Consider the following 27,965-nt stretch of genomic DNA (forward strand, 5'->3'; position numbering starts at 1 on the left):
TTGTATGGGGGCGGGCAGCTGACATCCGGCGATGTCAGATGCCCGCCCTGTACCCACGCGTCATAGCCTCATTAGCATGCGTACGCCCCGCGTTTGCATGGGAACGCCCATGAAACGCGGGGCGTATGCATATGCAAATGAGGCTTCGTAGCCCCTCACGCCCCTATCCACCCCCTTTGCGGCGGACAAAATACGTGTACGGCGATTTCGGCTGCACATGCGCAGAGTGGCCTCTGCACATGCGCAGACCGAAAACATCGGCGGAACGGCCGCATGCGGCCGTTACCGCTTCAACCAGAATAAGGGCCAATATCCCATAATGACAACATATAAAAAAAAGGTTTTGGAAGGTTTTTGCAAATTTATATAAAAAAAGATTAAGTATAATTAGATAGAACTCAGACATATCAGAAAAAAGTGGGAAGTCACAGTATAAGATTAATATTGATGAGACAAGATATTCACTATTTTACTAGGAATATAATTTTTGGCTTCAGTTATTTCATTTACTTTCCACTACGTTAAAATAAGTTGAACTATATAACTGATGCCAGGGGATTTTTTTTTAAATACATCAGTTATTATATTCAGGTCAGGTTACCCTTTGGGAGCCAACGTTGCTGTGAGGGATGTGCAAAATATCCACTAAAAATACCAGCACGGCTCCCTGTTCTTTTTTGGCTAAATGTTTTACAAAAACTTCAATGATACCCCTTTCAGACATACTACCCCGGATTATAAATCCGGTACAATCCCGGGTTTTTAAAAATCCGGGGTCCATTGCAGGTGCACAAGGACCAGGATTTTAGTAGACTAAAATCCCGGGTAGAGCCATTCAGACATACACTAGTCCCAGTATTATGCGCGTACACGTGAAAAATCACGGAAGTTTTGCGTATGTCTGAAAGGGGTATCAATTAACTTCAGATCATTTGCCGGCAATAACTAAAGTGATTCATATTCCTCGACTTCGACCCTGGCATTTTTAGCGGATGGCAGGCAGGAGAACTACGGAGTTAGAAGACACGATTATCCCCACATATGGCTACTGGAGTCATCAAATTCCAAAACAGCTCATGCTTTCAGGATTTCTTTAATCACGGACAAGTTTAATTGTTTGGGTAATTATTTTTCCCATTTGTTTCCATAGTCAGTTATTTTGAAAATATGAGCTGTTGGGCACAGGAGTTAGCAGCACTGGATTTGGAAAACACTGCTTCAGAGAAAACCGATTGAGCAAATTGAAAACAATAGTTCTAATACAAGATGGAAGAATTATATACGTATATAATAATATGGTTGTCCGGCACTCCCCGGTGCCCTCCGGATATCAGTAACCAATGTCGGTGGATATTCAATCTGTGGCGATATTTACCAACAGGGAAATATTGGCATTCACCTATTCAATGCAGCATTGAAGGGTGTCAGATCCAACTTTATTTAAAGTCGGATCTGTTTTGTCGTAAGCAACAGTCCAACAATCCACAGCCGTTTCTCGCAATTTACAGACTTTCAGACACTCGACAGTCGGAACATTGAATTCTGACTGTTGGGTTAGTGTCGGATCCAACGAAAACATCCAGGATTGCAACTGTCAGGACAGTGGGAATCTCGGACTGAAAACCCCCATTGTCTCGCTGGCATTTCGAATAAAATTTCAACATGCGTATTAAAACATCACAGCAAATCTGTCATTTTGGGGGTTTGCACGCCCCTTCTTCAAGGTGAGTAAGTAACTTTGGATGTTGAGTGCCACCGATTTGTTTTTCAGGAGAATGATAGATATTTAGAAGTGAGTTAATCTAAAGTCTACATTAGAAAAATATATTCCATTTACATATTCAATTCTTAAAAGTGTATTTGTATTTTGTCCCCCCTCTCATACCTCATACTTTTGCTGCATGACCTCCACATTATCGGGGTTTGGCTGAAAAGCCTGAAAGACCTTCTCCTTGTCATCCATCCAAGACTGGAATTCCCCACAAGCACTATAAAACTGATACAGCCGGATGATTTCTTCCAAAGCTTTCTTCCTTCTCTACAACACAAATACAGCAGATCGCATTTCTGATATTGCAGAGACAGGTGTGCAAACAAATCCACCATATACAGCTCAGAACCAGCCATCTGCATTAACCGCTGCCTTTATTTGCCAATTGTATTAATCGCTCAGCCAATTATAAAAAAACATGCAACCAATTTTAATGTAAGTGTCCAACAGATGATGGTTATGGTATCGTGGATTGACAATGTCTAGATCAAGAACAACCTTAGTCTAACCCATCTAGTTAGACCCCTAAAGATAGTCAACGCCTCTAGATTGATGGTAATGGAAGTGGCTGACGGTCCCATGGTCGACCTGAGTTTTTCACATTTTTTGGGTGCGGAATGGCACAGGGGTCCCTGTGGACACTATATATGTGCACAGTGTCCCCTAGCATGGCGAGCGCACACTATTATAATCTCACTCTATGTCCACTTGGATAGTAAAGTATGAACCAAGTCGACCTGTGACAATTGGCACAAAGAAAACCGTGAAAAATTTATGTTGAACATGTGCCAGTCGACCACGCACCCGCGCTCTAACTTCCATTACGGTCTATCTAGATGCATTCAACATTCTTTAGGCGTCTAACTAGACAGGTTTGACTAAGCGTGGTCAACCATAATATGGTCGAGAGACATCATGATCCATCGAACAGATAGGCTGGTTTCACACACTCCGGCTCCTGCCGGACGGTGAAATCCCGCACGGCCAGGGAGCCGTGCCGCACACATTAATTGTGAATGGACACTATTTTGTCCATTCACACGGGACGGCCACGGCCCGGCCGCACGGCTGCAGCCGGATCCCACCACTGGAAGGGACGGCTGCCGGGCTGTGGCCATCCCCTCCATGATAAAGTACTGTGTGCGGCACGGCTCCCTGGCCGTGCGGGATTTCACCGTCCGGCAGGAGCCGGAGTGTGTGAAACCAGCCATACCCAGATGACATCTGCAGGGTAAATGAGCAAACAAGAGACCCAGTAGTATTAGCCGGGTGCCGGACGGGGTCCTGACAGTCGGGATCCCAACAGTCATTTACCCGACGTCGGGATCCCGACTGTTAAAACACAGACACTCGGGGTCCCGTCGGTTACCAGCTATTCAACCTCGTGGGGGTCCACGACCTCCATAGAGTGAGAATAGAATAGGTGGCGAGTGAAGCGAGCCACCATGCCTGCAGCATGGCGAGTGCAGCGAGCCCGCAAGGGGCTTCGTTGTGCTCACCATGCTGTCTGAGTCCGGCCAGTCAGGATCCCGACTGTCAGAACCCTACACCACACCCGTATTAGCCACACCAGCCTCTTGTAACTCTGTCTTGTCAGTCTTTATGAGTGACCCATTTAATATATGCAGACCACCCGGATGGGGGTTGGAGAGATATAAATTAGTCACCTGAGCCAATTGCTGGAGGTTCTCATAGGAGGCTTCTATATCGTTCTGCGAAGCTCGAATGTTCTCCTGGGTTATCTGAAGCTCTAGTTTGGGTTCATCCATCTGTGAATGGGTCACAGGCGTGTATCCTCTATTTAGTGGCCTGCTCCTCTCCTGCGTGGTCATCACAATCACTGGCTGCTTCTCCTGCTGCTAGGAAGATTAGAGAACAGGAAATCTATATTGGATGTGTTTTGCCTACATAGGAAACACCGGCTAGATCACAACTATATAAGATCCCAATTCCACCTCCGTCCACGGCACAACTCCCGCATTCTCCAGCATTTAAAAAAATTACTTTCTAATTTATACGGCGCCGTCCATTTAACCCAGCTATATATAAACCTCTTGTCTGATGCCTGAAGCAGCCCTCCCACCATTGTCAAACTTCCCTGTGAAACCTTTCAGCAGTACATAACGTTATCATAAAAAATCTATCATTCAAAAGTATAAATAAGAAATAACACCATCAGTTTGGTATCTTCACTCTATAGCAACCAACTGAATATATGCTCGGTCCGCAGATATGGAGCCTAATGGGTTATTTGCTATTATTCTATTATTGTCTACAGTACGACACAAATGACGAATAGTGACATACAATCACAGGTGCTTTGTTAGCTACTGCCTGAGCCTGGTCTCCGAGTCGCATCACTTCTATGCCATAGGCTGCAATCTCTTTTTCAAGCCGTAGGTGTCGTTGCAGTATGGCTTCAGCACTGGACTCGTCTTTCCCATAGTCCTCACTGGTGAGAAGAGGTAGGTGTTCTCTCAGCCATGAATCTGCTTCATTAGCATCAGCAAAATACTGCAAGAAAGTAGAATAATATTCAAATGTTAGTAAAGGAAACGGTAAGACATGCTATGGGGGTATTAAACCCCTGCCGTCAGGGGAAATAGTGGTGGGTGCCTATTCTATGCTGTCTTTCCCAACAGCATTGAAGCGGCATCTCGTCAGAAGGGGCCAGACTTTAAAAGCAGTCGATTGTCGAGATCACGGCCGGATCTCGACAATCCATGGCCGGTTTTGCAGACACGCCCTCTTTTTGACAATCGGCAGGCAGGAGGTTGAATCCCGCTTGCTGTTAAACTGGCGAGCGCACGGAAAATGGGCCAGGGTCCCAACTGTCGGGACCTACCGACAGTCGGGACCCGGGATTGAATGTCTGCTTCTATCACACAGGACCCAACCTATTGAACCAATAGCGAAAGGTGTTAACATTCACAAATCTATAGTAACAGGTCCTACTGTAAATCATAATAATCTAATCTTCCATAATGTCCGAGAAGTTAGGAAAGTCATTATGGTGCAGAACCAAGACAGGCGTAAACGCTGGTTTCTAGTTCCATCTCCAAAGGGACCCAGAACCAGGAAGAAATCAGTAAATACAAAAGTGCCGTTGGGCTGCTCGAGGATTGATCATGGGGCTCTAATAGAACACTACTGGGCACTTTACCAGACAGGTAATTGAATCCTACACAGGGGCTTCAAGATGTAATTTGCCATGTTATACATATTAAGGCTGCTCACATTTTCTTTTCCAACCTTCTCCTGGCCCAAAGCTATGACAAATAGCTAACTAGGTCTTGCATATGATATTTACTATAAAATTACACATAATAAAGACGCATTCATAAATCATTTCAAATATAATTGAGACTAAGTTTAGGAGTAAAACACCGGCGTGCCCATTTTCAGGGAGGGTGTGTAACCTTAGCTCTGGCCTCTATCGGGTGCTGGATGGCGCTCTGACCGCCGGGATTCCAACGGTCATTAGCAGGGCCAACGAGAGGTATGCCGTGCCCCGGTAACATTTTGGGGAGGTGGCCTAATCGCGGGAGGCATGTTCACTGCCCACGGTTAGCCCATGCCCCCAATATGTTTAGGAGGGGGTGAAAAAAAAAAAACTCTAAAGTCGAGGGAAGAGGGTTATTGTTGTCGTCGTCGTCGTCGTCCCCCCCCCCCTCAGCAGTAGCAGCACACACCTACAGTATTTGTTGTGCTGACAGCAGGCGCAGTATGAGCTCTCACGCTGCCCAGATTCTAATAGGGAATAGGGAAGAAGGCACTGCCCCAAGGAGCTGCTGAGGTGGCGGGCAGCGGTGGCTGCAAGCTTGTAGCGCTATTTGGTGGGCGGGAAGAAAGCGCTGCTGAATTTGAAAAGACTGTCCGGATGCTGATTGGCTGAGAGAATTCAACCAATCAGCGTCCACCTAGTCTTTTCAAATTCAGCAGCGCTTTACGCCCGCCGCCCAACAAATAGCGCTACAAGCTCCCAGCAGCGGGGTCCGGCCAGCGCCGTCCAGGCAGAGGGGATCCGGGCAGCAGTGGCTGGCAGCTTGTAGCACTATTTGCCAGGTGGCTGGCGGGAAGCGTGGTACTTGTGTAGTTTCACGGTGACAGGCTACGCTATGTTTTCAGCGTAGGCTAAGCTATGTTGTCAGCGTAGCCCAACGGCTGCCTAGCGTCAGGTAAGTGTCCTTCGTGGAAGCCCTGCGTAGTGTCCCTATCAGGCAACGTAGTCACCATACTGTCCCTGGCAATCTGCAGCTCTGTCCCCGGCAAGCCTAGTGAGCACCTCTCACAAAGCGCCGGTAACCGCCAGATCCCCTGCGCTGGCGGATGCCGGCGGAGAGGCGATCATGCGGGAGCTGGCAGAGAGACGATCCATCCACCTGAGACGCACAAGCGTCTCAGACGCTTATACGTCTCAGTAATTCTTGCGGCAGGGTACTGCACCCCTGCCCGTGTCCGCTTCAGGGAGACGGGGTTAGGAGTTCGGTAGCACGAGATTCTCATGCACAAAGGGGGGTGCGGGCGCAAGGGCACCTCATGCACAATAAAGGACGCATTTGCCAGTGCTCCATGTTACATATTGGCAAATGCCTCCTTTTCAAACCCCCACTATCCATGCCAGCCTGAAGCATGGTGAGCGCAGCGAGCCCCGCGAGGAGACACGTTACACCTCCTCCCGACCTGTTTATACTCCCACTATCCACGTTGGCGTGGAGTTGATTTTCTAAAGTGAGGCAAGCGCAGCAAGCCACCGAGCCAGAAGTATAGCGAGCACAGCGAGGGGACACGGAATACAAGTCAAATAACACGCATCCCCCCGTGGGGCATGCTGCGCTTGCCATGCTTCGGGCTCAGTGGCTCGCTGTGCTCACCACACTTTATCAAATCAACTCCACGCCGACATGGATAGTGGGGGGTATGAACAGGTCGGGAGGACGCTTACCGCGTCCGCTCGCCACACTTCGGGCTGCCATGGATAGTGGGGGTGTTTCAGGAACACTTGTCATGTCATCCATCTTAAACAATAATGATGACACGTGTTAACTGTGCTAACTACATAAGCTCCGGCTAGCCACGAACGTAATGACTACGCTGACTACACGCTTACTGTGTAATGCTGACTGACTACGCTGACTAAGTAAGCTCCAGCTAGCTTCAAACATACGGAATACGCTGGCTGCGGCTGTAGGAACACAATGCTGATTATGATAACTACGCTGGCCGCGGGAACACTACGCTGGTTCGGACAGGGACGCTGACTACGCTAACTACACTGGCCGTGGGAACACTACGCTGATTCTGACAGGGACACTACGCTGACTATGTAACTGCCGCCGTGAAACTACCAAGTACCGGAAGCGCTGCTGAATTTGAAAAGACAGGCCGTATGCTGATTGGCTGAATTCCCTCAGTCAATCAGCATCAGGTCAGTCTTTTCAAATTCAGCAGTGCTTCCTTCCTTTCATAATGGCTATAGATGGGTGCCCGTCTAAGATAAGTATTTGCAGCATAGGGGACTCTGCTCTGTGACCGGCAAAGGTTGTTAGTGTGGGAGACCAGAGAATTATCAATGGCCCCGCAAGTGGTCTCACAGGTGCCTTGGCCTATGGGGAATATTCCTTGCAAGGTCTATTTCCAATCCGCCCCTGGAACCTCGGCCACTGTGCTGTGAGGTCCATTGATAATACAAGTCTGTTCCCAGGTTTTGATTGCCTGAGAAATGATAATTATACCTGCTTGATCAGCGCTGCCACCTCCAGGCGGAGTTTACTTCTCTTCACTTCCTCCTGAAGCTCCAGCCACTTCTTCTGGATATTGTTGATCATTTGCTGGATTGTTGCCTGATCTGTGTGACTCTGCTGGCACAGTTCCTTCCCATTCCGCACCACCTTGGCTAGAATTGATTGGTGGGAATAGATTTCTGCTTCTAAAGCCTAATACAGTGACAATAAGAACAGAGGATAACGAATTGCATGACTGCCTGACCATTCAAATGTCTGCAAACTCATTTAAATGTTAAATAGGTAGAAACTGATTGGTTGTTAGAAGCAACTTCTCCACTTGTGCCTTTAGAAGGTTTGATACAGTACATCTCCCCTCGAATCACTCTGCATAGTCAATATAACTTTTCAGGGATCTAGGTACTAAGGCTTGGGGAGAGATAAGTGGAAAGTCAATCAGTTCCGGTAATTTTTAAAATCCAGCCTGTTGCATGGTGGTTAGGAGCGGAGTGCTGACAGGTCGGCCGGGCCCCGGTAAAATGAAGGGGAAGTGGCCACCAGGCAAGGCCTCCAGTGACCTTGCTGCCGTAAAAAATTAATTTAACTTGAGGGAGAGAGCAAACAGGCTGCAGCTGCACCTGTCTCTCTCCCCAGCTCAGCATACGTCACTGACGTGTTGAGCAGGGGAGAGAGGCTGTGCTGCGGCAGCAGCCTGTCATCTCTCACTAACTGCCCGGCTCCCTGCAATGGGAGAGGGTGGAGCAGGACCCCTCCAGCAGACCCGGGCCCAGGTAAAAAGTACCCACCCCCCCTCTCTATGATACTGGTTAGGAGCTCTTTGGCTGCTGCTTTATTTCTCTGCACTTTCTCTTTTTTCAAGTCTTAGTACATAGACGCTCTAGTGCCTTGCACAGCAGCCAGTCACAAATTCAAATTTATAATTTATTCAGTGTCACATTCTTCCCAGAAGTCTCAGTTTAGATGGGACAGTCCTGCCATCCTGATTGAGACAGCACGTCTCAGTGAAAAAGTTGAGAACTATCTCCCAAAAAGAATAATAGGGTGCGGCACATTTAGGGCAGCCTAGCCCTACAATAAGTGGGGCAGCCTAACCCTAGACTCCCCACCCATCCGGGCATGGTCACACTCAACTGTGTACTAGAAATGCCCTCCAGTGGGTGTGGTCACAAACCTACAGTCATGGCCAGTTGCTCCTTTTCCAAATTGATGGATGGAGAGTATGGGAGGTCTGCTATCAGCCAATCAGTGACACTATAGCAGTAATACTTAATTTGATGGATATGTTCTTGCAAGAATAAGCAAATTAAACAGACATTTATGCACAATGTTATCCACAATTAAAAAAATAATAAAATAATACTTTGTTAAAGAAATGCTAATCTTTATTTGTACCTCCTGTTTTGCGATAGATGAGTTGATATAGCTGAGATCTCTGCCAGGATCGGCCAGCCTCAACACCTGCCACTTCTCATGGATCCAAGACTCTTCCTCTCCGCAGTCTCGGAAAAACTGGTAGAGCTTCAGTGTTTCCTCTAGCCGCAACCGCCTGGAATGAATGACAGGTTTATGTGCTCAGATTGTTACATTCTTATGATAAGGCAAAAGTATTTTATATCTACAGTACAGTTTACAAAGCACACACATCTTCCCTAGATACGTTCTCTGGACACTGGATTTTTGTCCACCACCGGCAGATTCTGGCTTTAGCCTGAGAAAGTAAGCTAACGCAAACGCAGCTGTATCAGAAGGCAACAGTGGAGGTGTCTTGCTCAGAATAAGGCCTTATGTGCCTATCTCCCAAACTGGGCTAAGGTGCCCATCCACAAGAGCGATTTGAGCCCTTTTCATCCAATTATAATGCATTGGACCAAGGAATCGGATGAAAAGTGTGAAATCAAATGTGTTTTAGCTCCGATCCGATGCGCGGTCCCAGGCGGATCAGAGCCGGGGAACGTCATGGCTGCCACAAGGAACTATCAGATCATGCAGCCATGACTCGGATCGCATATGCAAAAGGACCGCATACAACGTATTGTATGTGGTCCAGCTGCCCGGGAGCTGCCGGGTAAATTGACGGGGTATCACATGTGATACCTCCCACTAGTGCAGGAGTGGCCAACCTATGGCTCTTTTCTTAATGAGATGTCTCCTGCACCAGCAGCACTGCCCCAAGTCTCCTCTGATTGTGTGCTACTTTGTTGTGTGCTCGGCGTGATGTCATGACATCATGTCGTGGGAGGAGCAAGCTATACCCAGCTTTAGAGAGCGGGAACAGAGAGCGGGAGGGGTGAGAGGCTGGGTGCATCGGCTGGACAGCAGAGTGGAAGCGTCCGCGGCTGGACAGCAGATCAGGAGTGCGGTTACATAGTAGAGCGGGTATGGAGGCTGTCTAATTACCTTTGTGAGTCATTTTTTTCAACACTGAAACAAGTGAAATTAAAACATTGATGTGTTCAATGTTCTGTACATTGATCTGTACAAGGATTAAAAAATAAAAAAAAAACAGCAAAGCAAAAAGGTAATAAAGTTTTTTTGTATTGGGAAGATTATGTAAATTGTGCATTTTCAATGTGCTTGTCTCACCCCCAGCCTAACAAAAAGCTGCGGTTTGACAAGGTCATGCTCCCACAAATGACATTCCAAAGGCGCAAAAATGGGCATGGCCTTGTGCCAGCTAGGCCACAACCCATATAAAAATGGGGTGTGGTCTTATGGGAGCTAGGGCATATCAATTTTCTGCATGGTATCAGCTCTTTGTCTTACATAACATAATTTTGGGCTTCTACTTCTGATTGGTTCGTCACCCCTGCACTAGTGGATGGGCACCTTTGCACTTTGCTGACTATAACCCTGGGGAGGTGCAATCCCAACTCCATTAACATTTCTTGTGCTACGTTACTTAGACATATGACTTTATCATCATCCTGGGAACACTTGTGCTACAAATTTTATTAGAACATATACAAGCTGCTATACAGACTCAAGCGCTGACGCAGGAAGCCTCCTACCCCAAAGGGGTCAACTTACAAAGCAACTTTTTTTCAAAGCCGCTGCCTCTACAGTGGTTGAGACCGCTGGATTTAAAGGGGCAACATTAGACATATTTCTTATTTAATATTATTGCCCTTTTAAAATCAAACGTCTTAAACCACAAAAGAAAAAAACAGAATTTGACTCCTACTGTACTGTAGGTGTAATTTTGCTAAAGCTTCACAAAAATGAGTTGATGTTACCAATAGCGCCCAATGAGATTCTGTCTATCATTTCTCTATTGCATCCTAGAAAATGATAGACAGAATCTGATTGGTTGCTATGGGCAACATCACTTTTTTAGAAGCTATGATTGCCAAACTGGATTGTGGGACTGGCGTAGACTTGTATGCTAACCCGATGGTCCGACGGTAGGGACACAGCACATGTGCAGTCAGGACCTTTAAAAGGTATGGGGGCTCCATGACAATAATTTAGACCATTGATGATCATTTTGTTGTGGTCTCATTTAACTAGAATACTAATTAGTACTGCTTATTGTAACAGCTAAAGGGGTATTCAGTCTGTGCCGATATTTCCCAGAAGGGGAAATATCGGCACTAACCTATTAAATGCTGCCGTTACCGACAGCATTGAAGGCGGTCAGATCCAACTTTTATTTAAGTCGGATCTGTTTTGTCGGAAACGGTTGCGGATTGACAAATTCATGGCCGTTTTCCGCCAATCCGCGTTCGTTTCCGACAATTTATGAACTTTCCAACACTCGACAGTCTGTACATTGAATACCGTCTGTTGATGAACTGTCAAAAGCCGCCGGAAATGGACAGGATTCCAACTGTCGGGACATTTGGAATCTGGGATTGAATACCCCCAAATGCTGTAATAAATTATAGTAACAACTAATAGTATAATAAAATATCTAAATATATAAAATTCTAACTAATTAGTAACTGCTGACATTGATCTTAAAATATGTAGCTGCAGATAACAGTATTTGAATTAACTGAGAATAATAATAATAATCTAACACTGCACTGTGGTATGTAGTTAAGTTGCCAACAGATGAAATACCGATTGACAAAATCCCCACGACCAAATGCAGAGGGACAAAATCCGGACAGGTACAGAACACCGACAATCAAAATACCGACAATCAAAACACTGACGAGCCACAATGACAACAGCCAAAATATTGACACAAATAATACAAATAAAAAACTGACTTCTTCATACTTTACTATCCCAAGGGGCATAAAGGGAGAACATAATAGTGTCCCGAGCGATGCAAGCGGACGCTGGACACTTCTATGGTGTCCATTTTAACATTATAACTGTGTCGTCGTTTTAAAATGTTTAGCATTATGATCATGTCGGTCTATTGCGTGTCGGTCTTTCATCTGTCCGTATTATGTACCCATCTGGATTTTTGGACCAGCAGTATTTACACCTTGCTGGTATAAAAGTTACCGGTAATACTGAACCCTGCAATATAGCTAATTGCCGTATTACTCTGTGACCGTCAGAGCTTTGTGTCCGATGAGAAAAGGCCACTTACCGGGTTCTGCAGAGAGTCACCAGATTTTGATACAGCTGATGTAAATTCTGTACTTTGTTGTTGAGAACATCAATGTTGCCGACTTTGCTAATGGGGATGTCTTCTGCTCTGGCCAAAATGTTCCTCACTCTCTCACCATACGACAGAATTTGTGACTCGATTAAGTTTTGGTCCTGAAGAAAGTACTCCACCTCCGGGAGCTGTTTCCCAAACTCATTTGAGCCAACTAGTTCCTAAATGTAAGCAAAATGTAAAATAAATTAATTCAAATACTTATAGTGTTTATTTAATTGTGGGACGCCATCAGTAGGGCAGACACTGATTGACGGTACTTCCTATCCGGGTGTGGTATATGGTTCCGACAGTCAGGATCCCGACAGTCATTAGCCCGACATCGGGATCCCGACTGGTTGGACTCAGACAGCAGCGCAAGCGCAAAAAAGCCACTTGCTACGCTCGCCACCTATTCTATTCTCCCTCTATGGGGTCGTGGACCCCCACGAGGGAGAATAGTAGGTGGCCGTCAGGACCCCGAGTGTCGGGGTTTTGACTGTCGGGATCCCGACGTCGGGGTAATGACTGTCGGGATCCCGACTGTCTGGAAACTGTCCGGCACCCTTCCTATCCCATGGGCTGTACTCCCTTACGTGACACAAAGTAGAACAAACTGTCAATCAATAAGATCAATAAGAGACCCCACAGACTGATGGGTTATATGAACTAAAGCTTCTACAAATGATAAGAGAGATAGAGAATGATAGAAATAATTTGAGTGGTTGTTATGGGCAACATCATCTCTTTTCATTTTTAGAAGCTTTACTCCCCTAGAATCCCTTTTTCTAGGTCATTTCATTGGGAAGTACATTTTATGAGTAAGTGGGCAAGTCCTGAAGAAATCCTGGGCTGAGGTGGTTCCCTCTCTAAAGTTTCCATAGAGCAGATGTGCTGTAGAGGGCTGTGTGTAAGATGCATGGAATCTCATAGACTCTTCCATCATGGCCTAGTGATTGGATGCCCAGCATGACTAGAGAACCCAACAGAAAACATGGCTCCAGCATGCTGCCTTTTCATGCACTTGGTCCTTATTCCATCGAACATTGGGGCTCATTCAGACCTGATCTCTGGGCTGCGGATTCGCATGGCCATCTGATTATCAGCAGGGAAGAGGGCAAATGTCCACAGTACTGTGATCTCCAATGGCACAAGCAAGAAAGAGCTGGTCATGGAACCCACAGAACCACCACAGTGGAGGCATCCATTTTGAAGGCTGAATGAATACTCAGCCTACAAAATAAAAAGGTTATACTTTTACTGGGAACCAATTTATCATGACAGTAGGTCTGTGTTTGCACTGGTTCCTAGTAAATGGATGGGCTGCATAGTGGTGCAGCTCACAAAATGGATGCCGCCAGTGTTAAGGTCAAGCTCTCATAAAGCCCAGCTTTGTCCTGCGCACATTGCAGGAAGGTGTTTGTGAGCTGAGCCAATCCTGGTGCCTATGAATCCAGTAGAACCAGTACACTGAAATCATTAGATGATTGCTCTTCAGTATTGGTTCAGCCCACAGAGTGCCTAGTGATATAACCTAGTTACTAGTATACAGCCAGATTGCATTTCACAAATCCCTGCAAAATGGACACACCCATGTACATAATTCCCCAGCACATACTGTACTGTATTGTGTAATCACCTGCATAGATTTCAAATCATCAACCACACTATCTATATCTCTTAGTAGGATCAGGATCTGTTGATTGTCTCCCAAGGAATCTTTGTGAGTTTTCATTAATTTGATGAGTTCATGCCAGTCCTGGGATAAATGTTGCTGTCTGTACGGAAGACAATGAATGCACGCAGATTATCAGCTGTCAGAGCATATATTATAAAGTCCTTTCAACAAATTGTTCACAAACAAGTAGGGAAAACAATCCCGCAACACTTTTATAATCCTGGGATTCCGGATAGAAATCAGTCACAGGATTCTCAAAATTCAGTTGTAACCACAATTCAGCCTTCCGCTGCTGGGACAGTGGCAGGTAGGGAGTTTGACTGGGGCCAAACCATTCTGCGGGTGTCCTTAGGTGAGCTCAGGGGGGAAATACCTCCCATGAAGTAGCTGCTCCAGATACCAACATACACTGATTTTTCTTTGCCGAATAATTCTAGGCTAGCCAGGCTCCAGCAATCTGTAAGCGTGCTGGGAAGGGGGGGGGGGGGGGGGGGCATGGGAGCGAATATCTCTGCCAATGTTTCCTTTGCATTGTTGGCGAGAGGATTGTAGGCTTGCTGAACTGCCTATACATTGTCAAGGGGGGATGGGAGTAATGGGAGTAGGTGGTATAGGGGCTGAGTGCTGAGGTGCCTTTTAATTGTAGCAAAGAAGGGGGGTACTATTGGGCCAGTGTCCCTGTACATTGTCAGCAGGAGATGGGGAGGGTGTTGAGGTGTCTGACAAAAGAGGTGATTTAGGAAGGGGGGGGGGTATAATGGCGTACAAATGACAAATGATATAAAGGGGTACAAATCATGACAGAAAATATAGAGTTATGGATTGTTTGAGGAAAGGGGGCCCAAATCGGTGTCTTGCTTAGAGCCCCGTGAAGTCTACCCACCTCAGAATATAACATTCATATTGTGTCACCCCCATTGCCCCCAAAGGAAAAAAAAATGAAACACACAATCATGATTCATTGCCCCAGTCCCAAACTGAAGAATGACCAAGATTACTGTGGACCATATGCATTATGGGGGTATTCAGTTACCCCTGTTAAAACATCAGAAACTTCAGTAATTTTCCCGATGCTTTGACATTTTTTTATTGGGCTATCCAATTGGATTGCCTGATAAAAGACCTGTTCTCAGCAAAAATACACAGATTCAATTAAACCTGTGGCAGAGAGGGAATCTGTCCTGGGCTCTCCAGAGGCCTCCACTGGAAAAATATGTGCTCTCAAAGTTATTTCTAGATTTGTATTTCTGTATGCAAACAGATAAAAGTTCCAGTGGTCAGTGGCATAGCTACATATGTGGCAGACCCCGCAGTGACTTGGGGGAGCGGCGTCAGCAGGGTCTGTGGTGGGTGCCGCTGGCTGAACTGACAGCCGATCCAGGCAGCAGTGAGTGCTGAGCTGGTCCTGCCCTGTACATATCTAATGAGCGGGGACCCAGTGCAGTGAATATCGCATGAGCGGGTCCCGCCCCGTGCATATTCATTTTTTTTGGCAGGGGGTAGAAGAATTTGTAGCTACGCCACTGCCAGTGGTATATGTAATAAGTGCTGTTTTTTTAGAAGTGGAGATGTTGCCCGTAGCAACCAATTGGATTCTACTTATGTATCTAGTATATTTTAGAAGATAACAGCTACAATCTCATTGGTTGCTATTGGCAACATCTCCACTAAAAACTTGCATACAGTATATGGGGACAGTAGATTAGGTAATTTGAGTTTGATTATTGCATTTTTAACATAAAAAGGTAAAATAACAGCCTGGTACTTAAAACATACTTAGTTAGTATTTCTCCCTTTTTGTGATAGTTCTCTTTTTCTAAAACATCCGCCATCTCTGCCAGTGCCTTGAAACGCTGTTCACGCGGTAACACGTCAGCCTCAATAGCCTCCAGCTTCTTGGTAGCAGCTTGCACTTGGGTGATATTGTTGGGTTTGAAGTCTTGACGCTCAATGACTTGTCTCATTTCCCGCAGGTAGGACCCTCTAAGAAAGGCCTTTTTCTGGAACATCTGAGCCAACTGTTCCAAACGTTCCAACCGAAGCATCTCCATCTGTAGAGCTTTCTCCCGCTCATGTTCAGCTTTCTCCAGAATGGTCCAATACTTCTCTACATCACTCAATGACCAACCGTCCGGTGGAAAGTATGGCCGTAAGTTGTTACCCTGTAGCTTGGTTCGGATGTTGAAAAAATGGGCCTCAATTAAGCCTCTCTCTTGGTATTTTGGTGGTTTCTCAACTGTTCGGTAGGTTTTAAAGTTGGCCAAAAGCTGCAGCATCCCATTTATGGAGTTAGGGAAATGCCGGTCATTCATCTCCACCACCTTCTGTTGGATCCACTGTAGCAGGTCAGACATCATGGTCTCATATTGGTCTGTCAGACCCTCAATGTCAAGAACCAAAGACATAATCTGGGTAGATATTAAAATGACGAAGTTAGTAAACTCTGAAGCTTGAACAAAAAAAACCCCACTTTCTTTATACCATTGAATTATTATTTTCTTGGCTACATGTATATTCTGATTGGTGTTACTTTGGGCCTGATTCATGTTTGCATACACATGCTTTAGAAATCAGGATTTTCTAGGCTACAGAATTGCTAATGTTAGCAAGTGAATCCACCACCCTGAAACGAAAAAAAGACGCCCTATGGATTGATCAACTGTAATGGTAGACCTATGGGTATGCAGACTGGCCACAATAGTAGCAACGCTGGTGCCACTCCCTGTTAATGCTCTTAAATTGTCCCTTTAGGTCAACCACTTTGCAATTAAAACCTCACTGCAAGTCTGAACACATGGGCACCTTGGCAGGTGCAGAATGGGATTGTGGGACATGTGCCATCTACAGATAATCTCTACATTGTGTGAACATTGGCATCTGCGTGCAAACAATCTTATTAAGGTTTAAAAAAGTACTATACAAACTGTAAGTTCAGACTCAAAAGCCTTGGGGGGTATGCAATCTGGGATCACGGTTGTCGATCCCCGCCGACAGCCGTGATCCTGGCCCGTTTGCGGTCAGATCAACCGCATAACGACAGACGAGATTCAATGTCCCGCCTGCCAATGGAAGCAAAGGGGGCGTGGCCGCAAAAATAGCCGTGGATTGACAATCCACGGCCGTTATCGGCAGAACGGGCCCGACAGCTTCTGAAGTCGGGCCCGTTCTGCCGTGATCCCGCATCAATGCTGTCGTTAATGACAGCATTGAATAGGGAGCCGCCGCTATTTCCCACATCGTAAATAGCGGTGTCACATTGCATTGCATACCCCCCTTTGTGCGCTATCCATCACCAAGGGAGATATTTGCATTCCCTCATCAATACTTTAAAGCCGCCTAAAAAAGCGTATAACTTGTGAGTTAAGGTCCATACACACTGGGCGACTATGCCCAGTGTGTATGCACAGCGATGATGAAAATCATCGCTGCGGGGAAAGCCGCTCAGTGCATACACACTGAGCGGCTTTCCCCCTGCCCGGCACCGACGGAGGGGGAAGGACGGCGTTGCATAGTGGAGCCCTATGCAAAGCCATCTTGAAAGCTGCTCATCTGCTGGTATAACCAGCAGATGAACGGCTTTCCCGGCGATGTTGCGGGAGTGCGCAGCAGCACTCACGGCTCATCGCCGGGCCATACACACTGGGCGGCTTTGAGCTGAAAGCCGTTCAACCTGCTGTTTTGAGCGACTTTTACAGTAGCTCAAAGTCGCTCAGTGTGTACGGGCCTTAATCCTCCATCATCTGTACATGCAGGACATCATAAGTGACGACCATGCTGTGGAATGAAGTATTACTCGCCTGTTTTTTGCTTTATTCCCACTTCAGAATCAGGACTATAGTGTGCGATGGAAAAGAAGACTGATTTTTTCATGATCTGGCTGGATTTAACGTAGATATTCCTAATGAATACTGACTGATTATGTATTATATAGTACTGTTGTACTGTGCCATTATTACATAGGGCTGTCCAGATAAAAAATGAATATGTTCTGTTTGACAGTGTTTTAGTGAAGGCAGCCATTGCAGTATTCATATCATAGCTGCCTACCCTCCTGCATTCTGCAGGAGACTCCCTGAAATGTGTGTGGTATAGGGGTCTGACAGTTGGGATCCCGACAGTCATTATCCCAATGTCGGGATCCCGACTGGCCGGACCCAGACAGCATGGCGAACGCAACAAAGCCCCCGCTGCGCTCGCCACGCTGTGGGTACGTCCGGCACCCCTTCAAATAGCAGAAATCTCCCTCTCTCCCTCATTAGTCTAGCAATCTCCCTCATTTCACCTAGCCCACATTACATTGTTACATTTTTTGGGAAAAAAGCAATGAGAGATAGATACATTTAAATTGAATCACCACCGCCATTTCCCAGCACTATACCAAGTACAGTAGCTCTTTCTAACTGCTTTGGGGCTCATCTACTTATTTGGATATAAGTCATAATAAAAGATTCCTCTCAGATGTAGCAGTACACACCCACGCTTCTAGGTGCCATGTCTACAATCTCTTTTCACAATCTCTCCATATATGGAACTAGTCACGCCCTTTGGGTGGAGCATGACACACCCCCTCAATGGGCGTGTGCAAAATACTACTACCAACTATAATCTCCCTGAAACTAGTTTTCAAAAGTAGGCAAGTATGACCCACATCTCAATTATGTCAGCAGTGTCTACTAAAGTGAGTCATTAAATATAAGCTCAGACAGCAGCATCACTTCTGCCTCCGATGTTTGTAGATGTCCAGCACAGTTTAATACATTGCGGTAAATTTAGCAAACAATCAGCTGCTATCTATTATCTTCTAGAAAGTGCTAAATACATATAAAGTTTCATCTGATTGGTTGCTATGGGCAACATAGAACTCCCATCTTAGTAAATTGACCCCATTGTGCGAAGGAGCGTAACTACGAATAATGCAGAGAGTTCAGCTGCTACGGGGCCCAGAGCTGAAAGGGGCTCCACTTCCCTGTTCCCTGCATTGTGCCATATTACATATAAATGTGGACAGTAACACTTAGATTAAATGTTAAATATACAACCCATACACATGTAATGAACAATAATCACCTACATGCATATCATTTTCAATGGAGAAAACTCAATAGAAATGAATCTGATGCTAATATATAGGATTGTTATTACAGTATCGCACTTGTTTTTTTTACAAGGCATTAGTCACCCACCTCTAATGCCAGAGTGGGCAGAGCATGTCCCTGCACCATTATCCCTGCATTGATATTCTGCCATCGCAGCCAGGTACTGCTGAAAGGTCCTAACAGGTGCATGGACAGTTCCAAAAAAAAAAAAAGAGGGGCTAAGGATGCTTCACTACCAGCTCATGTGCGTTCTCCTACTACTGTCCAGGTCACTGGGTCAGCCCATAATAACAGGAGGAGGAGGAGTTGAGAAAGAGGATGACATTTGTCCCACCTTTTAAAGGCCTATATGTAATCACTGTCATGGCTGAATAAAGTTTTTTGTAAGTAAAACATGGTGGTTTGAATATTATTGTTCTGTGCAGTTCAGCCTTTATATAGTGACGCTTTTAGTCTTATTCTTATTATATCCTACGGAAGACTAATAGCTGTGATATATATACTGCAAGTGACTCTCTCTGCCAAACTGCAATCCTATTAGAAGAGATTGGAGAAAATCAGATTAGGAGACATCACTGAACATGGAAACATGACAAATAAACAGAAACAGAGATACAAGACAATTCAAGGTCACAGGTGCTGGTTGTTTGTTTCTTGCCTATAAAGATCAGCTGTTAATTGAGGAATAGAACAAAGCACTTCTCTAAATCAGATGTAATAAAACATGAAATGAAATTGAAATGAATAAAGCTATCTGGCATTTCACATTCAAGTAACAGCCATTAAAATATGTTCCACACGTTGTGTTTTTGTGTAATGATTCCATGGTTATCATCATTAACCCATTAAGACCTATAATACAGAGACGTCACCCTGATCTATTCCATCTGTCTTATATTTGTCTTCTCCTGAACTCTGCGTTGTCTAGCTTAAGCCCCATACACACTAGGGGCCAGATGTACTAAGTTTGAAAAGTGATAAAATGGAGAGTGATGAACCACCAGCCAATCAGCTCATAACTACCATGTCACTGACTGTGTTTGAAAAATAACAGGTAGACCTGATTGGTTGGTGGTTTATCACTCTCCATTTTATCACTTTTCAGGGTTTAGTACATCTTGGCCCTTATTCAGGTTGACTCGCAAGTCTGCATAATTCACAGTCTTGCTAGTTCACCAGTCCCCACCCGCCACACCCCCCGCAGGCATGCGAATGGATGATTTCGGACACAAAATCATTTGATGGTCACAGATGAAAGACACCTCTTTGGTCTTACATCTGCGAGTGCCTGTACGGGAATCTGGCAGACATCTGACATCCGCTGATGTCAGATGACCACCCCCCCCCTCCCCCCGCACCAATGGGGAATTACCATGAGAACGCCCAGTATTTTCATGGGAATGCCCATGAAACGCTGGGGGTTCCCATGGGTGATTCCCCCGGCCCACAAACCTATGCACTGATGCATACTTGCCTACTTTTGAAAACTAGTTTCAGGGAGATTATAGTTGGTAAAAGAATATTGCAAAGCGCCCCCATTGAGGGGGTGTTTCATGCACCACCCAAGGGGCGTGGCTAGTTCCATATATGGAGAGATTGTGAAAAGAGATTGTGAACGTGGCACCTAGAAGCGTGGGTGTGCACTGCTACATCTGAGAGGAACCTTGTAAAATGACTTATATCCAAATGTAGATGAGCCCCAAAGCAGTTAGTAAGAGATACTATACTTGGTAAAGTGCTGGGAAATGGTGCTGATGATTCAATATAAATGTATCTATCTCTCATTCCTTTTTCCCCCAAAAATGTAACAGTGTAATGTGGGCTAGGTGACATGAGGAAGATTGCTAGACTAATGAGGGAGAGAGGGAGATTGCTGCTATTTCCGGGAGTCTCCTGCAGAATGCAGGGGGGTAGGCAACTATGCACTGATGTGTGCGAGCGGCAGCAAATAATCTCGCACAAAGTGGCTGCACATGCGCATAACTGACTCATGCGAAAACATCGCTCCCCTGCATGAACACGCAGGGGAGCGAATGAACCTGAATAAGGGCCCTTGTCCTAGATGAGATAGAAGGGCCCTTCTGAGCGATATATGTTACTATCCCTTCTAGTGTGCATACCTAATATCAGTAACAATACGTGCTCCCGTGCGACCCCCTCCTTCCCCTGTACATGTGATGGCTGCGTTTACTCTTATTTTACAGATAGAAAGCATTTTGTCTGGGATCATTATGAGCCACAGCCATGGGGTTTGTGTGGAACAATGCAAACATGGTGGCAAGTAGCAGCTACTGATTGTGGTCCTTGTTCTTGCATTATCTTTGTATTTGCTTTAAATGTTCAGTAAAAAGCGACCTTATTGGCTGACACTAAGGGCCTGATTCAGACCTGCGCATATTTACTACCTAGCGAGCAGGTATACACAGCCCTGCCACCCCATCAAACGCACGCCCACCTCACCGCCCGATTCCCAGGGATATACTGCGCGCGGATGTGTTCGCTTATTCATTCGCTCGCATGCACCCGCACAGCGGAAAAAAATCATTTGATGGTTACTTTAAAAAAATCAATTGATTGTTTGCTGGTGGACCCCAGCAATGCCCCCTGCCTGTCACAGACTGCAAGCACCATGGCTCAGAGAAACTTATCTGAAGGTGCTCGCTGCTGGGGCCTGCACGTCTGCATTTGCAACAATGCGGAGACCAAAAACATTGGGGACGGGGACCAAAACGGACCTGTGCGAACAAGTCTGAAACGGCCCTTAAGTGCCATGGAACATTTACAGATAAACGCACATATGAGTTTTGCATAAAAGTCTCTACTATATGTAAAAGATTCTCTATAATTTATGGAGAATTAGAAGGGTACAGAAGGGAAGCCGACTATGCATAAACTCTTAGTACAACACCCTGGATTCCTGTTGGACGTATGCAGATATTGGGTTATGTTTTACTTACATTCCCGATCCTCTTCTGGACAGTTTGGCCTTGTTTCATTTTGGAGAAATAGTGGTAATAAAGAGACACATATGTCATGATGGACCTCTCATCCGGCTGCGGAATCACCACATCTTCAGCATCCAGGAGCTTAGAGATACCCAGCTTTGTGTCCGCCACATCAAAGGCATTATTCAGGTTGTACAAGGCCTGGGTTTTCTTCAGGGAGTCATAATCAATGAGATCGGGCCTGTTATACGGAACACAAGTTATAGCCAGGCATTACGTGTGGTTACCAAACACATACTATTCCAGATGTGAAAAGATGTCCCCGATAAAGGATCTGAACCAGAGTTGATCGCAAGATCAAAATCTTTCTGAATTGGTGAAACCATGTGCACTGCAGGTGGGGCAGATGTAACATGTGCAGAGAGAGTTAGATTTGGGTGGGCTGTGTTCAAACTAAAATCTAAATTGCAGTGTAAATATAGAGCCATTTTTAGCAACGATTAATGATTTTTTTTTTATTTTTTCTTTATGGACAAAAAAAAAATTCAAACCAAAATACTTCAGGGTAATTTTGCCAAAACCAAAACATGATGTTGAGTTAAAACCAGTGGCGGTTGCTGCCCGTAGGTTGCAGTTCTGACCTCACATCGCATGTGTATATAATATATGTGCTGTCTGGCTCTCCCCAGAGATCGGCAGCACTGTGGAGAACAGTCACTGCTGCAGCAGGACGCAGTATCCGGCATCACTTCTTGTTCCTCTACCCCTAGATTCCCACTGGATAGTTACATAAGAGACTGGGTGCGGGCTTATAGAGGGTGACAAAGTAAAACTCAACGCTGAGTCAGCAATTGAATTCCCCCTACTGTATGTCTCTGTTTGCTGATTTCCCCTTAAATGAAAGCAAATACATAATGAAAGCAAATACATATCTCCCATCTTTCAATATTTGGCAAGCATTACCTGCTGCGCGGTAGGTGCAGCCATACCCAAAAAGGGGTGGGGCTTTAGCTGGAGGGGGCAGGGCTGGGTGACAAGGCCCACATTTTCTGCATTTTCAGGGGCTTGCCCGGCGCTGCCTGAGCAACTTGATCACCTGCTACCTCCAGGTGATCACCTGTTCCCCTCAAATGTCCCCCCGCCTGTGGGACACTGTCACCCGCGTTAGGGACAGCGGGACAGTCTCCAAATAGCGGGAGGCATGGCAAAGAAATTGTGTCTAAGTATATTCCCCAGAAAGGCGTGCAAAATATTATTATTACCATACTTATAGCATGTTTATGATGTAGCAAAGGTCAGAAATAGATACAAATTTGTTAATGGTTATGTGTATTTTCTAGAGATGTGCAGGCTCTGATTTACTCTGATTTCAAAGCAGGATCTTATTGGCTATCAACTATCAACAACTGTCATGTGATTTGGGAAAGCCAATAATATCCTGCTTTGAAATCAGAGTAAATCAGAACCTGCACATCTCTAGTATTTTTCAAAACAATAGGCAATGTTCTCAGGAGTGTCATTATCACATTACTGATCAGACCAGATCATTACTCATTTCAGACCAGAAGTACTAATATGCTTCCATATGGCAGGGATGTGGTCAGCATTCCGGCGGTCAGGATGCCGGGGTTGTATACCCCGAATGTCATCAAAACAATGGCGCTGGATCTTCGAAAGGATCAGGATGCCGGTGTCGGGATACCCACAACCGGCATCTCGAATGTGAGTATGCATTCTGGGGTAGCCATGGAAGGGGGGGTTAGGTTTAGGCGTACTAGTGGGGGGGATTTAGGGTTAGGCTGGAGAAAAGGGGCGTTTAGAGTTCGGCTGCAGGGAAGAGGGAGAAGGGGGAATTAGGGTCAGCCTGCATTTCGGGGGGTTTAGGTTTAAGCACTAGCTGCTGGTGCAACCAAATTGCATCCTTTTGTGAATAAGATGCATTGTAATGGAAAAAGCCGCATGCAAAGACCCTCAACACTACTGAGTCACACAGAGCTTAAGCGTTAAGTGTAACGACTCCATGATCTGTTATGGTCTGTCCCATCTCCAATATGAATGCACAGGGTACAGTGCGGTACACACCAATTGGCCAAGGGCTCTCACTGCTAGGCAGATTGGACGGACCCGTCTAGCCAGAGCGGGATGAAGCATGGGGGGGGACCTTCAAAGAGGTGGTTGTAACAGGACAGAGCAGCGGGCAGAGAGGATTATGGGACAGGACAGAGTGTGGGACAGATCAGAAAATATATATATATGCAGACCAGCAATAACATAACCTCAGACAGCAAAAACTGCAAATTACCTGTGAGCGTGGATGAGCGCATTGAACGCGAGACCGTCCCGCCAGCTGCGGGAGAAGTCCTGCACGTCTACATTTGAGTAGGGCGCTGTTTTAATCTGACACCATATAAGAAGAGCTTCTTTAGCAGATGCCTTCGCTGCACTTGCACCAAACTCATCCTTTCCACAGAGACAAAAAAGAATCTTGTGAGTAAATACATTCCAATATGCGCACAGGTGATGCAACAATAAGCCTAATTCAGACTGCGAATTCACAGGCAGGATGATTATTGATAGGCTGCGCATGTGTACAGCCCCTAGTAAGCATGCGCAAGGCCGTCCTACCATAAAAATCCTGCTATATTTTTGATCACTGGCCCTTAACACAGGTACAAGTGTGGGGAAGACTTCTTAGAAGTTCAACACCTGCTTTTTGCATTACGTTCAACAAGGAAGCCTGTCTCGGAGTCATCCTTAATGTGTTGATAGTCTACTATCACCCCCCCCCACACACACACACACGATTGTGGTGCCCCTCGGCAGCTGCCTAAAGCTGTGTAATGGTAACGTCACCACTGGCCACAGGACTAAAGTGCTGGAGACTGGAGTACTTATAATTTCACATGAATGTTACCTTATCCAAAGTGATGGAAGCTATCTGGAAGCGAAGGATAATAATCCAAATAAGGCCCAAAATTAACGTGCGATCGCCATCCACAATATTTTCTGGCCCAATTAGTTTCACGGGCATCTAGTATAAAAATAGAGAGTACATTATGAAGACGTGTGTTCTGGTAGTTTTGCATTGCTTGTATTATTCTGATAGCAAAGATATCAGCATAAATAATGGCAGTTATGAAATACTTCATTCTATATAACCCAGAGGATTGTGGGCATTTGGACATAGGATAAGTTAAGGTGACATACGATGTAACAGCAGTCCCAGCAAGCCATGTCAGCAAGGTTACCTACAACACAATCAAACCAGACGTTATGTTTAACCTATGCCCCTTTCAGACCGCACTTATTACCCGGTATTCTGAGGTTTTTTTACCATTTCAAAACGGTAATATGTGCAGTCTGAAAAGGTCCAGAGTGAATTTACCCTTAGAAAATAAGAGGTATTTTAAAACGGTAAAAAAGCAGGGTCCTACCCGTTTCAGTCTAAACGGGTCTGAAACGGTACCCAGGCAGCACTATTGGTCCCACTCCGTGCATATTTAATGAGCGGGGACCCAACACAGTGCATATTTAATGAGCGGGATCGGCTCATTACATATGTACAGAGCGGGATAAGTGATCCAGGGATCTGTAGTGAGCAGGGCAGCGTGTGGGTATTGCCACCTGCCTGTAGCTATGCCAGGGATGCTGCTTCCTGTCTGCTGTAGTCTATCACGCTCCTCTCAGCCTGACGCTGCAGCAGCAGGTCTTATAGCTACTGTGTGTCCTGTTCTCCACCGCAAACCTGCTTGAGACCCGACATTTACGTGCGGTGTGAAAGGGGTTTTAACTTGCTCTAACCCTTTTTAAGAAAAGGTTTAAATATTGGGTCTAAGCAGGTTTTGCGGTGTGAAAGCAGCACTAGTGGTTCCCAAACTCGGTCCCCAAAGACACCCTAACAGTCTAGAAGGGTATTCAGTCTCCTTTCCAGCTGTCAGAACATTTCCGACAGAAGGGCGGCAGATTGACGAAAACAGACACAGATTGTTAAAAACAGCCATGGTTTTGACAATCTAGCGGAATGGCATGGTTTCAATAAAGCCGAAAATGGCCGCATTGAATAGGTGTGTGCCAGTATTTCTGAGGACCACATTTGTGAACCCCTTGTTTATCCCCTTCCTTATCAGGCACATGTCCTCAGCTACAAGCTGCCAAGCATACCAGCTTACAGTTGCATTATGTTCCACAGAAAATGTCCCCTTTGACACTGACACAGACCCATAAAACTCTTCACATGAGCAGAAAAAGGAAAGATCATTATTTTCGGATGTCTGAAATACTTCATACAGCTATTGCAGGGCCTGGATGTTAAATGACTTCAATGAAATCCAAGCTAATGTAATCGTGGAAAAACGATAAATTACATTTATTCGTTTAACTGGTTTACTTTCAAAGCCAGAAGTGTACTGTATATTCCATGACCGCAATGTACCAAAAGATCAGTGAGGACATATGTGGAAATGTGCCCGATCATTTACATTTTACAGTAATACTTTGTCAGTTCTGTAATGATTGCACCAACCACAAAGACAAGGGTGGGGCTATTATAGATAATTAGCACTCCCCCAAACCCCCCCCCCCTCACTTTCCGCGAACAGTCACTGAGAAAAACAAAACATTAACCCTTTGCCTGCCAGGTGAATATATCAAAATAGGTGTGAAAATTGCCACGCAAACATTGTTATTCATAATGATCTGTAATGTTTAACTTATATAGGAAATTTTATCTTTTTATACACGACATGTTTTGTTTGATTTTATATAACAAATGTGAGTGACGGTGGCATTTTTAGCGGATATTATGCGCATCGTTTACAGAGATGTTGACACTCAAAGGGTTAACACTGTGCAGCAGAGAATATAATAATCCTAAATAAAATCATTTCGTAAAATGGTAACAAAAATAAGAAAAATAAAAAAATCTGGTAGACAACTGTTAAACAAAGATCACCTGACTTGTGTCATGACCTGTATAATAGGGTAGCGCGATGCCTTGTTGTCCACTCTATAATGTGATTTAATATTATAATAATGAGAACTTATACTCTGTTTCCTGGCCATCGCGGACTAACTTGCATTGTAAAAATAAAAACTTGATATGGTCACCACAATGTTTGGTAAAGGCTGTGGGTTATAGGCAGGCTTGCCTACCCTTCCGGAATGGCTGGGACGCTCACGGAAATCAGGTCCGCCACCTGCCCAGAGCTTCCGCACCTCCTTTCCCACTAATTCAATTACCGGAATTTGCGGGTCCGCAGGGAGGGGGTGGGACTAAAATGGCACGAGTATTTTGCGTCATTTAAGCCCCTATCCGCAGGCCCACACATCACGGCTTTTTTGGGGGTGGGGGCAGGGCCTAGTGATGTCAGTCTTGTCACCACCCCCAGACATGTTGCCTCTCCGGGACAATTAAAGTAGGCAAGTATGGTTATATGGATAGCGTGTGAGTTTCACAAACCAGAGCAAATTCTGCAACAAAGCTTGCAGATTTACAGCAGTAATAGCAGGGGCAGATTGGGAACTGAAAGTGGAAAAATTTGTAGAAGTGGCCAGACATGGGCAGCACCAGAGGTAGAACGTGTCATGTAGCCATGACCAAGTTACTGTAGTGCAGAGATGGAATAACAGAATGAATGTGGACAATGCAGTGTAGAGTCGTAGTCCCCCCCCCCCCCCCCCCCCCCGGAATCTTCCTCATGGGCCCTAAAGTCAATCCGCACTTGAATAATAGATTAAAAAACAAGACAAACCTCGTTTTACCTTTACATTAGCGGCACACGAAATACAGTATGCAAACTTAATAGACAAGTTTGTGCCATTTCACAAACTTGCACCCTATACGTATGTATGTCTGACCTTGGACTTCAGGAAGGTAAGAGCTTTGCTGTTGTTTTCCAAAAAGTGGACTCTCATCTTTCCTCGCGCCGGTTTAGGCAGCTGTTCCCCAGAAATGAACTCCAGCAGGCGTAGCAGGTACAAGCCATCACATAGATCTACGTATATATCTGTAATTGGGATACTGCCCTGCATCAGGGGAAAAATAATCACAAAAACTTATTTACTCAGAGATTGCATAAGTGATAGTGTACATAACACATAAAGGGCATAGCAATGGGCATCAATTATGACCCACT

General features: G+C 45.4%; 1 protein-coding gene across 1 annotated transcript in view; it reads right to left on the minus strand.

Moving 5' to 3' along the window:
• Positions 1–27,965, minus strand: part of SPTBN5 (spectrin beta, non-erythrocytic 5) — a 197,486-nt gene that overhangs the window by 169,164 nt on the left and 357 nt on the right. Inside the window, 12 exon segments of the mRNA XM_083166063.1 lie at positions 1,886–2,038; positions 3,439–3,630; positions 4,079–4,285; positions 7,507–7,707; positions 8,908–9,061; positions 12,062–12,294; positions 13,752–13,890; positions 15,567–16,198; positions 21,844–22,072; positions 24,134–24,291; positions 24,746–24,837; positions 27,660–27,855. Of these exon segments, the coding sequence (XP_083022189.1) occupies positions 1,886–2,038; positions 3,439–3,630; positions 4,079–4,285; positions 7,507–7,707; positions 8,908–9,061; positions 12,062–12,294; positions 13,752–13,890; positions 15,567–16,198; positions 21,844–22,072; positions 24,134–24,291; positions 24,746–24,837; positions 27,660–27,855 (2,586 nt within the window).

This window comes from Crinia signifera, chromosome 12 (assembly GCF_055691185.1).
Source record: "Crinia signifera chromosome 12, ASM5569118v1, whole genome shotgun sequence".
Lineage (NCBI taxonomy): Eukaryota > Metazoa > Chordata > Amphibia > Anura > Myobatrachidae > Crinia > Crinia signifera.